Below are 14,196 nucleotides of genomic sequence, written 5' to 3'. Positions count from 1 at the left end.
TTTTGATAGAGAGAGAGAGAGAGAGAGAGAGACAGAGCATGAGTGGGGGAGGGGCAGAGACAGGGAGACACAGAATCGGAAGCAGGCTCCATGCTCTGAGCTGTCGGTACAGAGCCCGACGTGGGGCTCGAACTCACGGACTGCGAGATCATGACCTGAGCCGAAGTCAGACGCTCAACCGACTGAGCCACCCAGATGCCCCTAATGTTTATCCTTGAGAGACAGAGCACGAGTCGGGGAGGGACAAAGAGAGGGAGACACAGAAACCAAAGCAGGCTCCAGGCTCTGAGCTGTCAGCACAGAGCCTGACGTGGGGCTTGAACTCACGAACTGTGAGATCATGACCTGAGCTGAAGGTGGGTGCTTAACAGACTGAGCCACCCAGGCGCCCCTTACATCAGTGTTTTTGAAAAAGAAACAACTTTATGACGATGAAACATACATTGTATGTTGCACCGTAGTCCCAGATAAGAACACATAGAACGTAAAGGACTACACAGTAGGGAACAGAAGTATAAGCTACAGAAACCAAAATACACTTCCGTCCCGAGCGCGAGCGGCACTGCTGGGACGAATGGTGTGAAAGAAACATTTGCTGAAGGCCCAGGACGACCTGGCAGTACCTGCTGAGTTGCCAACCATCCCGGGAGGGTCCTCCCCAGACACCTGGGCAGGTGGCTTTGCTTGCAGGCAGACGAGGTTGGTGCCACACGAGGGAGGTGCAGGAAAGGTCTCTGGACCTTCAGGGGGAAGGACAGAATTCCTCTGGGGGAGCTTTAAGGAGGTGGCAGATTTCCACCCGGCGATAATGGGGGCAGGAGAGGCGTTAACTAAACTCCTAGCGCCGCCCTTTCTTGGCTAAGCCCAGCTTGGATGCTTCTGTTTCTTAGGCCTGGATTCCTCTTACTCGCAGCTGTCAAGCAGCCTTCATCCTGCCTTTAAACGGCCTTGTTACTGGGACTTGCTCTGTCTCCCACAAGTGCCTCCGATTGGCCTGTCTGGTTCTTTTATGTGTCATGGGGCAGCCACGCTCCCGGGAGCCTTCTGGAAGAGCTGCTTCTCTTTGGGTGACCCGGGGCCCGACTCCTGCCTTCCTCTGCCCACTGGGGGGACCCAGACTTGGGATCACGCTGTCCGTCCAAGGGCAGCACCCGACGCAGTGGAGAGTCAGCCTTGCCAGCTCTCCCCTCGCTGTGCAGCCTTGGGAAAGTCACCCCACCCCTCTGACCCTGATGTGCAACACAAGGGGACCGGGTGGCCTCCACGGCCCTTCCAGCTCTACAATGTTATGATTGCCCATATTATGATTTAATGACCTCCCCCCAGCGCTCTTGGGATAAATGACTCAGCGGTCTGATATTTTTGCGGCTGGTTTTAAGGAAGCCTGATGATTTTGCCATGACAGGCGAGTTTTTGTTCCGTGGTTCAAAGCCTGACGGTCTTGGTCCAGCTGGAGTTAGGCGGGGGCTGACCGGATTTCTTCACGCTGGCCTCTTTCAGGGGAGCATCCTGGGCACCGGCTGCTGGCCAGAGGCACCCCGGGCCATGTCAGAACTTTGAGCAGGTGACAGAGGGCAGTTGTCACAGCCTCAAGATGCTGAGCCTGAAGCTCCCCCGGCTGTTTCGCATCGACCAGGTGCCCCAGGTATGTGCTCTGGTTCCGGGGAGTTCCAGGCGGAGGCCAGGGCATGGTGTCTGCACCGGAGTGACTACTCTGTCTTCAGCCAGCCTGTTCTGTGTAGGCCTGTTCTCTTTTTATTTTCATTAAAACATTTTTGTTTAGGTTGATCTATTTATCCTGAGGGTGAGAGCAAGCAGGGGCGGGGCGGAGAGAGAGAGGGAGGCGGAGAATCCCGAGTGCAGAGCCTGATGTGGGGCTCGATCTCATGAACCCTTGAGATCAGGACCTGAGCTGAAATCGAGAGTCGGGGGTTCAACCGGCTGCCCCCGGCCCGTTCTCTTCAAGAAGGCCCTCCCCGACTCCCTCGGGGAAGTAGAGCTTCCTGTTTCCCCACCTCCATGGCACCTGGAAACAGAAGTGGTCCTGAAACTGTCTGGGTTGTAACCCCCTCCCTGTGACATCTGTATTGTATCGGGAAGTCATTATTGAGATTACACTTTCTAGCTGAAGAGAAGAAGCCAGTGGCACCTGACCGGGTAGAAGGTGTCTTGGGGACCCTCCCTTGGGTGCTTGAGAGCAGGCCAGGGGCGGAGTCACCTCGCGTGTGGCCTTGCCGTTGTCCTTATCACTTGTGGGAGGCTCAGGCCAGGCCTGGCCGGGGGGGGGGGGGGGGGGGGGGGGGGAATGAGGAGGGTTGTCAAGAGGGCCTTACCCCCTCCTGTCGTGAGCTCCCGGGGCCGGGAACTCACACAGGGCCACCCCGAAAAACCTGGTACACGTCGATACGATAACCTGCATTTGTAATAGGCCTTAGGCGAGGCCACCGCTTGTGAGCCACGGCAAGCTGAGTGGAAAGGAGGTGTCCCTTCTGTCTGTGACATCCTCCAGATGAAACGTCCCACCCTGAGATAACACTTGCTCATCTTCGGTCAAAAAGGAAGGAAAGTTGACACTGAGCTCAGGGTGCGACCAGATGATGTTTTCTTTCCAGGGCAGGAGGGGCACACCAGCTTGCCGTGGCTCAGCACCAGGCGTGGAAGATTAGGAGCAGACCCACGGCCAGACTTTGTCCCGAAAGCCCGTGAAACTAGGTGACTGCAGCAAGGTGGCACAGGGGTGGCACGATCGGACACGAGGCAGAGGACGGACAAATGAAAAATGAGGCTGGCCTCGCAGGACGCTGCCAATCAGGGCGCCCCCTCTGTGCTCCCGAGGCTGTGTCTCCTCCTCTGTGATTCACCACTCAGTTCTGCCCACAGAGCACTAGTGGCTGTGGTTAGTGGGAGCACGGGGTGATTCTTTGATTCATTCACTCTTGAAATGTTTCTTGCCTGCCTGCTGCGTGCAAGGTGTTGCTCTGTGGGGGGACTCAGAACAATCGGGAACGAATCCCGCCCCTGAGGACTTAAAAATATGCCGGAGTGCTTCTGCTGCAAAGTGGGTCGGGGTGTGTCCCAAAAGACCCGGAGGAGGGTTGGTCCCTTCCGTCGTGGGAGAGGAAAGGCTCAGGGAAGGCCGCATGATCTTTAAGATGAGCTTGAGGGTAGGTAGGATGTGGGAGGCGGGGAAAGCATACCAGGTGGAGGGACCGGTGTGGGCAGAGGCCTGGATACGGGAAACCACCGGGCAGGTGTGGGGACTCTGGGAGGAGGGATTATGGGTTCTGCTGAGATGTCCCCCTGGGTGTTTTGGTCAAGGTTGGGTTCAGAGTATGTGCCCAGGAAAGACATGAAGGAGAAGTGAAAGTCTCAGTGGGCGCTTTGGGGAGCGATGTGGGATTCGGACAGTGGAGGTGACAGTATCCTTTTTTTTTTTTTTCCAATGTTTTTGTTTATTTTTGAGACAGAGAGAGACAGAGCATGAGCAGGGGAGGGGCAGAGAGAGAGGGAGACACAGAACCCGAAGCGGGCTCCAGGCTCCGAGCTGTCGGCACAGAGCCCGACGCGGGGCTCGAAGTCACGGACCGTGAGATCGTGACCTGAGCCAAAATCAAGAGTCGATGCTTAACCGACTGAGCCACCCAGGTTCCCCTAGAAGGTCAGTTTATTTGAGGATTTGCTGGGAGTAGGGAACAAGCAGTTTTTGCTTATTAAGACAGATGCAACCAGATTGAGAAAAATGCGTGACGTGCATGAACATTTAACACAGACCTGGTACAAACACCGAGCTTACTTTCGGGGGGCTCCGTGGGTTCTGATGCTCAGTCTGCGGAGTGACCTTGGACAAGATGTTTCATTTCCCTACCTCAGTTTCTGCACCTGTAAAGCAGGGTGATGAGGGTGTCTGCTTCCTGGGGTCACGGGGAGGATTAGAGGAGCCCAGCACATGGTGAACAGTCAGTAATGTTGCTGCCATCACCTGTTTCATACGGAGGCCCCGGATAGCCTCTCCCTTTGTATATCAATGAGCTGTGTGGCCTGGGCGACTTCCCTACCCTCTCTGAGCCTCACCCATCAGAGGGGGCCAGAGCACCACCTGCCGGCATCGTCAGGGCTATAATTCCGGCACATTCCTGGCCGAGAGATCGCTCCCAGGAAAGGACAGCTTGTCCCTTTCCTCAGAAGGTGGGATTTGGGTATGTGACTCAGAATTTCTAGCCTCCTTTGTGCCTAAAAACAAGTCTGGGTACTTTAGGGAGTTGTTAATGACTGCAGGGATCCTTATATATTGTTCTTGACTTGAATTAAAAGGAATGCTTGGGCGCCTGGGTGGCGCAGTCGGTTAAGCGTCTGACTTCAGCCAGGTCATGATCTCGCTGTCCGTGAGTTCGAGCCCCGCGTCAGGCTCTGGGCTGACGGCTCGGAGCCTGGAGCCTGTTTCCGATTCTGTGTCTCCCTCTCTCTCTGCCCCTCCCCCGTTCATGCTCTGTCTCTCTCTGTCCCAAAAATAAATTTAAAAAAGTTGGAAAAAAAAAATAAAAAAAAAAATAAAAGGAATGCTTTTGGGGCACCTGGGTGGCTCAGTCAGTTAAGTGTCCAGCTCTTGATCTCAGCTCAGGTCTTTTTTTTTTAAAAAAAATTTTTTTTTTTAACGTTTATTTATTTTTGAGACAGAGAGACAGAGCATGAATGGGGGAGGGGCAGAGAGAGAGGGAGACACAGAATCTGAAACAGGCTCCAGGCTCTGACCGGTCAGCACAGAGCCCGACGCGGGGCTTGAACTCGCGGACCGTGAGATCATGACCTGAACCGAAGTCGGACGCCTAACCGACCGAGCCGCCCAGGCGCCCCCCCCCCTTTTTTTTTTAACAACAGCTCTGTTGGAAAATAATTCACATGCCTCTCGAGTCCTCCTTTAAAAGTAGCTCCGTGGGTTATGGCACACAAGACGTATGTTGCACAAAACTATCACCACGGTCAATTTTAGAACATTGTCATTACCTAGAAAGAAAATGTGCCAATTAGCAGTCGTTTTCCACTTGCCATGGTAACCACCGATCTCTGTGGATTTGCCTGATCTTGGTATTTCATATAAATGGGACCACACAACAGGTGGCCTTTGGCAAATGGCTTCTTTCCTTTGGCACGATGCTTCCAAGGTTCGTCGATGCTGTACCCTGTAGGGCTGCCTTTGTTTTCATGGCTGAGTGATATTCCCTTGTGTGGATGTGCCCGTTTGTCTATTCATTCGTTAGGTGGTGGACACTTGAGTTTCTGTTTTGAATCATGCTACGGGGGACATCTGTGGACAGGTTTCTGTGTGGACATGTTTCCGGTTCTCTTAGGCACCCCCTCAGGAGTGCAATGTTGGATCACGTGGTGACTCTGTGCTTAACTATTTTTTTTTTTATTGTAGTACAATATAGTTAACCTAAAGTTCACCGTCTTAACCAATTTTAGGTGCAGGGTTCAGCGGTGTTAAATATATGCAAATTGTTATGCAACTGTCCCTGCCGTGTATCTTCCATAATTCTTTTTATCTGAAGATAAAACGGAAACTCTCTACCCATTAAACAATAACTCCCCACTTGCCCTGTCCCCCTACCTTCTGAAAACCATCGTTCTACTTCCTGGCTTTATGATTTCGACTCTTCCAGTGCCTTATAGAAGTGGAATCATATGGTGTTTGTTTTTTTTTGTGACTGCTTTATTCATTTCACTCGGCGTGGTGTCCTCAAGGTTCATCCCTGTTGTATATGTCAGAATTTCCTTCATTTTAAAAAAAAATTTTTTTTTTAACGTTTATTTATTTTTGAGACAGAGAGAGACAGAGCACGAATGGGGGAGGGGCAGAGAGAGAGGGAGACACAGAATCCGAAGGAGGCTGCAGGCTCTGCGCTGTCAGCACAGAGCCCGACGCGGGGCTCGAACTCACGGACCGTGAGATCATGACCTGAGCTGAAGTCGGACGCTTAACCGACCGAGCCACCCAGGCGCCCCTGTGAATTTCCTTCATTTTTAAGGCCGGATCATATTCCATTGTATCGACACACCACATTTTGCTTATTCATTCTTCCATCAGTGGATACCAGATGACTTCTGTGTTGTAGCTGTTGTGAGAAATGCTGCTATGAACCGAGGTGTGGAAATATCCCTTTGAGATCTTGCTTTCAATTTTTGGGAGTATACACCCAGAAGTGGAACATCTCATTTCTGCAAAACAAACAGGCAGCTGGGATTTATTTTAGGGATTGCATTGAATCTATGGATTAATTTGGGGAGCGTTACCATCTTAACAATAGTAAGTCTTTTAATCCATGAACATGGGATGTCTTTGCATTATATTTAGGTTTTTAATTTCTTTCGGTGATATTTTGTAGTTTTCAGTGTACAGGTCTCACACCAGTAAAAGTATTTATTAGGGGCACCTGGGTGGCTCAGTCAGTTACACGTCCAACTCTTGGTTTCGGCTCAGGTCATGATCTCACGGTTCGTGGGTTCGAGCCCCACGTTGAGCCCTGTGCTGGCAGCACTGAGGCTGCTTGGGATTTTGCCTCCCCCTCTTTCTATCCCTGCCCCCCTCTTCCACACGCTCCCTCCCTCTCTCTCAAAAATAAATAAACGTTAAAAAAATCATAAAAACAAAACCAGAATTTGTTAACTTTATTCCAAAGCATTTTATCGTTTTTGATATTGTTGCACATGGAATTATTCCCTTAAATTCTCTTTCAGATTGTTCGTTGCTAGTATATAAAAATAAAACTGAGTTTGGTATATCGATAGATCCTTCAGCCTCGCTGAACTCATGTATTAGTTCTAATAATTTTTTAGTGGATCCTTTCGGATTTCCTATATGTAAGATTATATCATCTGCAAATATAGTTTTGCATCTTCCTTTCCTATTTAGATGCCTTTTTTTCTTTTCCTTGTCCAGTTGACCTAGCTAGAACCTCCACTATGATTGACACTGCATAGAAGTGATGAGAGCAAACGTCCTTGTCTTGCTCCCGATTGTAAGGGGAAAGTATTTCATTTCCTACCATGAGGTATGTGAGCTGTGAGTTTCTCATAGGTGGCCTTTGCTGGGTTGAAGAAGTTTTATCCCTATTTTGTTGAGCGTCTTCTTGTCATGAAAGGATATTGGATCTCATGAAATGCCTTTTCTGTGTTTTTTGACACAGTTGTGGTTTTGTTTCTTTTTTTTTTTTTTTTTTCTCCTCTGAATGAATCTGGTCAGTTTGTCTCTTTTCTTTCTGGTTTTCAATAATTGAGAATATTGGGGCACCTGGGTGGCTCAGTCGGTTAAGCGTCTGGCTTCGGCTCAGGTCATGATCTCACAGTCCGTGAGTTCGGGCCCCGCGTCGGGCTCTGTGCTGACAGCTCGGAGCCTGGAGCCTGCTTCAGATTCTGTGTCTCCCTCTCTCTCTGCCCCTCCCCTGCTCATGCTCTGCCTCTCTCTGTCTCAAAAATAAATAAAAACATTAAAAAATTTTTAAATAAAAAAAAAATAATTGAGAATATTAAATTCTACCTGAAAAAAGGTGGATTGGTGGCTCAGCGGAGCCGCTCTGTTATGTATTTTATATCTCTAATGTCCGTTATTTTTTACGATTTTCTTTCCGTTTTGGGTTCCTTTTGTTGTGCCTGCTCTAACTTTTTAAGTGAATCACTCTGCCTTCTAATGTAAACAACTGAGTACGTATTATCTCCTTTAAGTATGGCTTTAACTGCAGCCCACATATGCTGTTTGAATTCCTTTCCTCTTTTTTTTTTAAGATTTTTTTTTTAATTTTTTTTTTTAATTTTTTTTTTTTAACGTTTATTTATTTTTCAGACAGAGAGAGACACAGCATGAACTGGGGAGGGGCAGAGAGAGAGGGAAACACAGAATCGGAAGCAGGCTCCAGGCTCTGAGCCATCAGCCCAGAACCCGACGCGGGGCTCGAACCCCCGGACCGCGAGATCGTGACCTGAGCCGAAGTCGGACGCTTAACCGACTGAGCCACCCAGGCACCCCAAGATTTTTTTTAATGTTTATTTATTTTTGAGCGAGAGCAAGCAAGGGTAGGGTCAGAGAAAGGGGGACAGAAAGTCCAAAGCAGGCTCTGTCTGCACTGACAGGCTGACAGCCCCCGATGTGGCGCTCGAACTCACGAACCGTGAGATCACAACCTGAGCTGAAGTCGAACCCTCAACCGACTGAGCCGCTCAGGTGCCCCTGTTTGAATTCATATCCAATTTCTGTTTTGATTTCTTATGTAATGTGTAATTGCTTAGAAGTCTATGTGTATTTTTTTTTTAATTCCCAAAAGTTGGGAGTTTTTGTTATCGATTTAATTTAATTGATTGTGGCCTGAGAATGTCCTCTGTATCATTCCCATTTTTGAAATTTGTTCAGAATACATTATGGCCTGGCACATGATCAATTTTCATAAATCTTCTAAATGTACTTGAAAATAATGCATAATCTTCAGTTGTTGGGGGCAGTATTGCATATATGTCCTGTAATATCCAATATTTTTATATTATTACTAATTTTGTTCTGCTTGATCTAGTCATAGTTGAGATATGTTAAAATCTTCCACCGTGGTGGCAGATTTGTGAATTACTCCTGTGGACAAGTCATTTGTTTTTTTTTTTTTTAAGTAGGGTTCACACCCAGTGTGGAGCCCAAGGCAGGACTCGAACTCATGACCCTGAGATGAAGACCTGAGCCCAAATCAAGAGTTGGACGCTTAACTAGCTGACCACCTACGCATCCCCAGTCAATTTTTGCTTTATAGATTTTGAGCCTATGTTTTTTAGGTACATCCAGATTTATATAATATCTTCCTAGTGAAGTAAATTTCTTATTATTTTGTAGTGATGCTCTTTCTGTCTAGTTCTGTTTTCTGTCTTAGAATCTCTCATAGTCAAATAACGACCCAGCTTTGTTGTTTTTGTTATTTGTCTGGTTTATTTCTTTCCTTCCTTTGACTTTTAATCCCTCTCTGCCCTTATATTTTAACTGTATCTTGTGTAAATGGCACATAGTTGGATTTTACCAAGTTTGATAATATTTGTCATTTCACTGGATAGTTTAGTCTGTTTATATTTATAAGGATTATTGATGTATTTCCATTCATTTTGATCATCTTATGTGGTTTCTAGTTATTGTCTCTATTTCCTTTCTTGCTTTCTTTGCATTGAGTTTTACATCCTTATTTCTTTCTTCCTTTTAACTTTTGATTTTCTCCTCCACTTGTTTCACAGTTAATATGCTCTATATTGATTCATTTAATGGTTACTGTAGCTATGGTAATATGAAACGTTGGGCTAGGCAGGAAGGGCCAGGCCTCAGTTGATCACACAGAATGTTCTGGAATGGGGTTGGTCCTTCAGACTTGTCCCAAATGAGAAAAGGAGGCTAGGATTTCGTATCATCATCAGTGGATGCGTGCTGCCTCTGGGCAGGGAGTATAACGTGGTCACTGGGGTGGCCTTTGGCCAATAGCAGTTCCCATAGAGGGACAAGTCGCTCAGCTCTGAAGGAGGGAAGGGTTCACTCCTAAGTGCATCATAGTATCCACCACCAGAAGGCACTCTGGGTAGATGTAACATTAACCAGAGATAGTCTCATGGCCCCGACCTAACTGCCAAAAAGGCTGAGAAAGGTCAGAAAACACACGGAATATTTGGCCAGCTGTCTCTGCCATACCTAACTTCTTGGATCTCAGGACCGGCAACATCAAAAACATTCTAGAAGCTTATCAGTTTGTCTTCATAGATCACAACAAAACCGTTGTATTTTTCTCCTTTGGAGAAATATACCGTGTCTCTTATTTGGTTTTTTAAAAAATTTAATGTTTATTCACTTTTTGAGAGAGAGAGAGAAAGAGAGAGAGAGAGAGGGAGGGAGAGGGTGGGGGAGGGGCAGGGAGAGAAGGAGACACAGAATCTGAAGCAGGTTCCGGGCTCTGAGCTGTCAGCTGTCAGAGCCCGATGCGGGGCTTGAACTTGGGACAGCACGATCATGACCTGAGCCGGAGTTGGACACTTAACTAACTGAGCCACTCAGGTGCCCCAGTTTTTCATAGTTTCTACCCCTTAATCTCTCTGGACTGCTTTCTTGGAATCTGTTTTCAGTTGACTAATTTTCTCTTCGGCTAGATCTAGTCTGCTATTTATCCCTTCAATGACTTTTTACTTCAATGTTTCTTAACCTCCAAATGTTATCTTGGGTCCTTTCCCAGTCTGTTTGTTTTTCGTTCATATTATTAAGTCATTCCTTTAAACATATTGAACACACTTATTTTATATTTCAATATCTGCTCCTTGAGCTGTCTAGCATCTATAGTTCTTGCCATGTCTGACACCTAGTGTCGTTTGCTTGTGCCTGCTTGCATTGAAGCAGAAACTCCCCAGAGAGGATTTGCATTTGCTTTTGTTACTGATGGGAGGGAGCCGCACACCTTCCACCTCTATTTATTTGTAACCACTTTAATTTCTCCACTTGAGATTTCTTGGACCATAGAGGTCAGTGTGGATTTGGATCAGAAGCCTGTATGCAATCTAGCTGGTCGTTCTCAATTCTGGGGAGAGATTGTTTCAGGGAGACAGCTTCCTTATTATTTCTTTCTGCCTGGTGGGGTTTATTTCACATTCCCTTGCCTTTAGAGTCCTAGCCTTCCTGGCAAGTCTGCCTTTGATGGGCCTTAGGGTTCATCTCTTATTTGCAGGGTCTGGCAGCAGAAACTCTGATGCTGAAGGCAGCTTACCGCACGGGGCGCCTGGGGGCTTTGCGATGCTCTTTCTTTTGTGCCATTTTGCTGATACGCTTATCCGGCTTTCGATGCAGACTTCATCCAGCACTTTAATTGTTCTAGTCAGAAGGATCTTTCGTGACATCTAACTGACCATCGTTCGTCCCAAACCGGAGGGTCTCCAACCATTCTTCCAGGTTCTTCCTCCGTTACTCTGGGCCCAGTGACCTCTTGCTCCTGAAAACTTTGATAACACTTAGCAATTCCACCGACTATAGCAATCGCTGGTTTCACTAGGGCGGATGCAGCGAAGTGTGATGGGCTTTGCGAGCGAACAAACTAGCGATTGCCTCTTGCTTCTGCTATGAATTATGGCCTTGGAAACTCCTCTCGTTGAACTTCAGTTTCCTCCTCTGTAAAATGGGGTTGACGGTCTGTATCTTACAGTCTCCTCATGATGATCCCATAAAACAGGCTCTGCTCCTAACGTGCGCTGGGTCTGAATCAGGAGAACCATAGCGACCACAGACCGCATGTCTGAATGTGAAAGTTACATATGGAGCTGGCAAACAGTTAGGCGGAATGGTTCTGTTCTCTCTTGACAAATATCCCGTCATAATCCCAAAAGAGTATATGTAGAGCTCTAATTTTCGTACAGTGAAAGTCAGCAAAATATCAAAGACAACTAAACTTAATTATTGTTGTACATATCTGGATGTTACGTTGATGCATTAGTGATGTTTGGATGAGTAATAAAATAAAAACATGTACAATTTGGTAATACAAGCCAGTTAAGCGTCTGACTTTGGCTCAGATAACGATTTTGCAGTTCATAAATTCGAACCCCTCGTCAGGCTCTGTGCTGATGGCTCAGAGCCTGGAGCCTGCTGCGGATTCTGTGTCTCCCTCTCTCTCTCTGCCCCTCCCGACCTCACGCTCTGTCTCTCTCTCTCTCAAAAATAAATAAACATTAAAAAAATGTTTAAAAACCATATGCAATTTATAAATTAGTACGTTTAGTCCATAAGATTTATTTTTTGTCTTTATTTCGGCAAAATTGTGGGTTATCTTGCTATAATCAACATTATCATATAATTAGTGCTCTATTAACAATGATTCCAAATTACACCATTGTTCTTGAGTCACTGAGTCTTTGTTTTTTTTTTTTTTCTTTTTAATTAATTTCATGTGGGAGAAAATTCTGGTGAGTTTCTGCTCAGTTCTGCTCAAGTATAGTAACTGGAATTATCAAAAAATGTTCTTGGGGTGCCTGGGTGGCTCAGTCAGTTAAATGTCAGACTCTTGATCTCAGCTCAGGTCGTGATCTCAGGGTCATGGGTTTAAGTCCTGCGTTGGGCTCTGCACTGGGTATGAAGCCTCCTTAAAAAAAAAAAAAGAAAAAAAATATATATGTACATATATATTGCATATATATGCATATGTATGCATTCTTAAAGCCTTTTTAGAATCAGAAGTGAACTATAAATTCTACATATCAAGTTCAAGCATAATGAAATTGCATATAATAATTAAAGTTAAGAAGAAAAATTATTAAATATTTAAATTTAATATACACTACCCTTTTTATACGGCTCTCTTTATTCTCTTTTAAAACAATATATAGACCCATACAGTACTTAAATTTGATTTTTTTTTCAAGAAAGAAGTTACAAAGAAAACTTCAAATAGCAATATTTTGCTTAGTCAAAATTATACTGTATAATGTTCAGAAAAGTAATCTGCATGGAAGTTAATTTCCTGCTTATTTGTATGCGAATCTTCTCTTTCATTGTCCATGGACGTTTTGTTTCTTTTTTTGAGTTTTGTTTCTTTTTTTGAGTTTTGTTGTGTTTAAATGTCATTTTTGTTACATATTTCACATGTGGCTCCTTTGGCTTAGGAAAATCCTCTACGTATCTATGATAATAAATATGTACTTTGAGTCCCATTAGAAGTGAAATAGCCAAACCTTGATTTTCTTTTTTAATTTTTTTAACATTTATTCATTTTTGAAAGGCAGAGAGAGACAGAGCGCAAACGGGGGAGGGCCAGAGAGAGAGGAAGACACAGAAACAGAAGCAGGCTCCAGGCTCCAAGCTGTCAGCACAGAGCCCGATGCGGGGCTCGAACTCACAGACCACGAGATCATGACCTGAGCCGAAGTCGGCCGCTTAACCGACTGAGCCACCCAGGCGCCCCGATTTTTTTTGTCTTTTGAAGTAGGCCTCACACCCAGTGTAGAGCCCAACGTGGGCCTTGAACTCACCACCCTGAGATCAAGACCTGAGTTGAGATCAAGAGTCGGATGCTTAACCGACTGAGCCACCCAGGCGCCCCAAACCCCAATATTTTTGTAAGCTTTTGCTAACAACATCCCATAATGAATACCTGTGAAGAGCTCAGACTCGCATTAATGCCATTTCGTCCCAAAGATGGGGCTTGCTCTGTATTTGAGGACCCTCTGTTTCATTGATTTCTTTCCATCACCTTGCATCTTGCCTAGATTAAATCTAGGAGTTTAATGGCATTTATTTGGCATTCTCATTGTGTGAATGAGAGTAGTTTATGGTCACCTTTGATGAGTGTTTCCGCAAGATGTCCCATGCTGGAGAAGATTCAGAGAACGCCACTCATCATCTTTGAACTGTTCCAAAGGAAGTCCTCAGTCCCCCTCGGAAGAAACTGAGACCGTGGGTGGCCATTTATTTCCAGCTCTAGGATTGCTTTTGGAGTTTTGGTCAAATTCTGACCTTATGTTCGTTTCCTCTTGTTGCCACAACATATTACCACAGATTGGGTGGCTTTCAAAAAGAGGATGAATTTATTGTCTTACAGTTGTGGAGGTTAGAAGTCTGACATGGGTCTCACTAGGCTAAACTCATGGTGTTGGTAGAGGCTCTAGGGGAGAGTCTGTTTCCTTGCCTGTTCCAGCTTCTGGAGACCACGTGTGTCCTTGGCTCCTGGCCCCTTCCTGCACCTTCAGAGCAGGCAGGTAGCATCTCTGACCATTCTTCCACGGCCACATCTCCCTTTCTTCTGCCGCCTCCTCCTTCCTTCCTTTAAGGACCCTGTGATCACACGGGACTCACCTGGATAATCCAGACAATCTCCCTATTTTAAAGCTAGCTGATTTGCAACTTTAATTCCATCTGTGACCTTAATTTCCCTTTTGCCGTGTCACCTTACGTAGTCACAGTTTCTGGGATTAGGGTGTGGACATCTTTGGGCGGGGGGGGGGGGGGCGCATTATTCTGCCTGCCGTAGACTTTCCAGTCATGTTACCACACCAAGCCCATGGCAGGTTTTTCAGTCAGTGCCCAAAATTGAAAATTGTTTTCCTAGTTCTTAAATCAAAGACTTACTTTTTACAACAAATGTGAAACCAGTGGAATGTTCCATTGTCTCAACTTCCTTGCTTCTTCCGTAGGTCAGTGCTGTGTATGGTGCTGGCCAT

General features: G+C 46.2%; 1 protein-coding gene across 6 annotated transcripts in view; it reads left to right on the top strand.

Annotated features, from left to right (window-relative positions):
• The window catches only part of PAQR5 (progestin and adipoQ receptor family member 5), a 72,249-nt gene that overhangs the window by 32,482 nt on the left and 25,571 nt on the right, over positions 1 to 14,196 (top strand). For 5 of the 6 annotated variants that reach the window (XM_042988512.1, XM_042988510.1, XM_042988511.1 and 2 more), the window contains one exon: positions 1,501 to 1,645. In XM_042988512.1, the coding sequence (XP_042844446.1) occupies positions 1,595 to 1,645 (51 nt within the window). In that variant the 5' untranslated portion in view covers positions 1,501 to 1,594. Of the gene's footprint in view, positions 1 to 1,500; positions 1,646 to 6,935; positions 7,047 to 14,196 lie in introns of those variants that run through there. The other variant, XM_042988509.1, reaches the window with a different exon arrangement.

Source organism: Panthera tigris, chromosome B3, assembly GCF_018350195.1.
Source record: "Panthera tigris isolate Pti1 chromosome B3, P.tigris_Pti1_mat1.1, whole genome shotgun sequence".
NCBI lineage: Eukaryota > Metazoa > Chordata > Mammalia > Carnivora > Felidae > Panthera > Panthera tigris.
The sequence above is the reverse complement of the archived record's forward strand: the minus strand, read 5'-3'. Positions and strand labels throughout refer to the sequence as shown.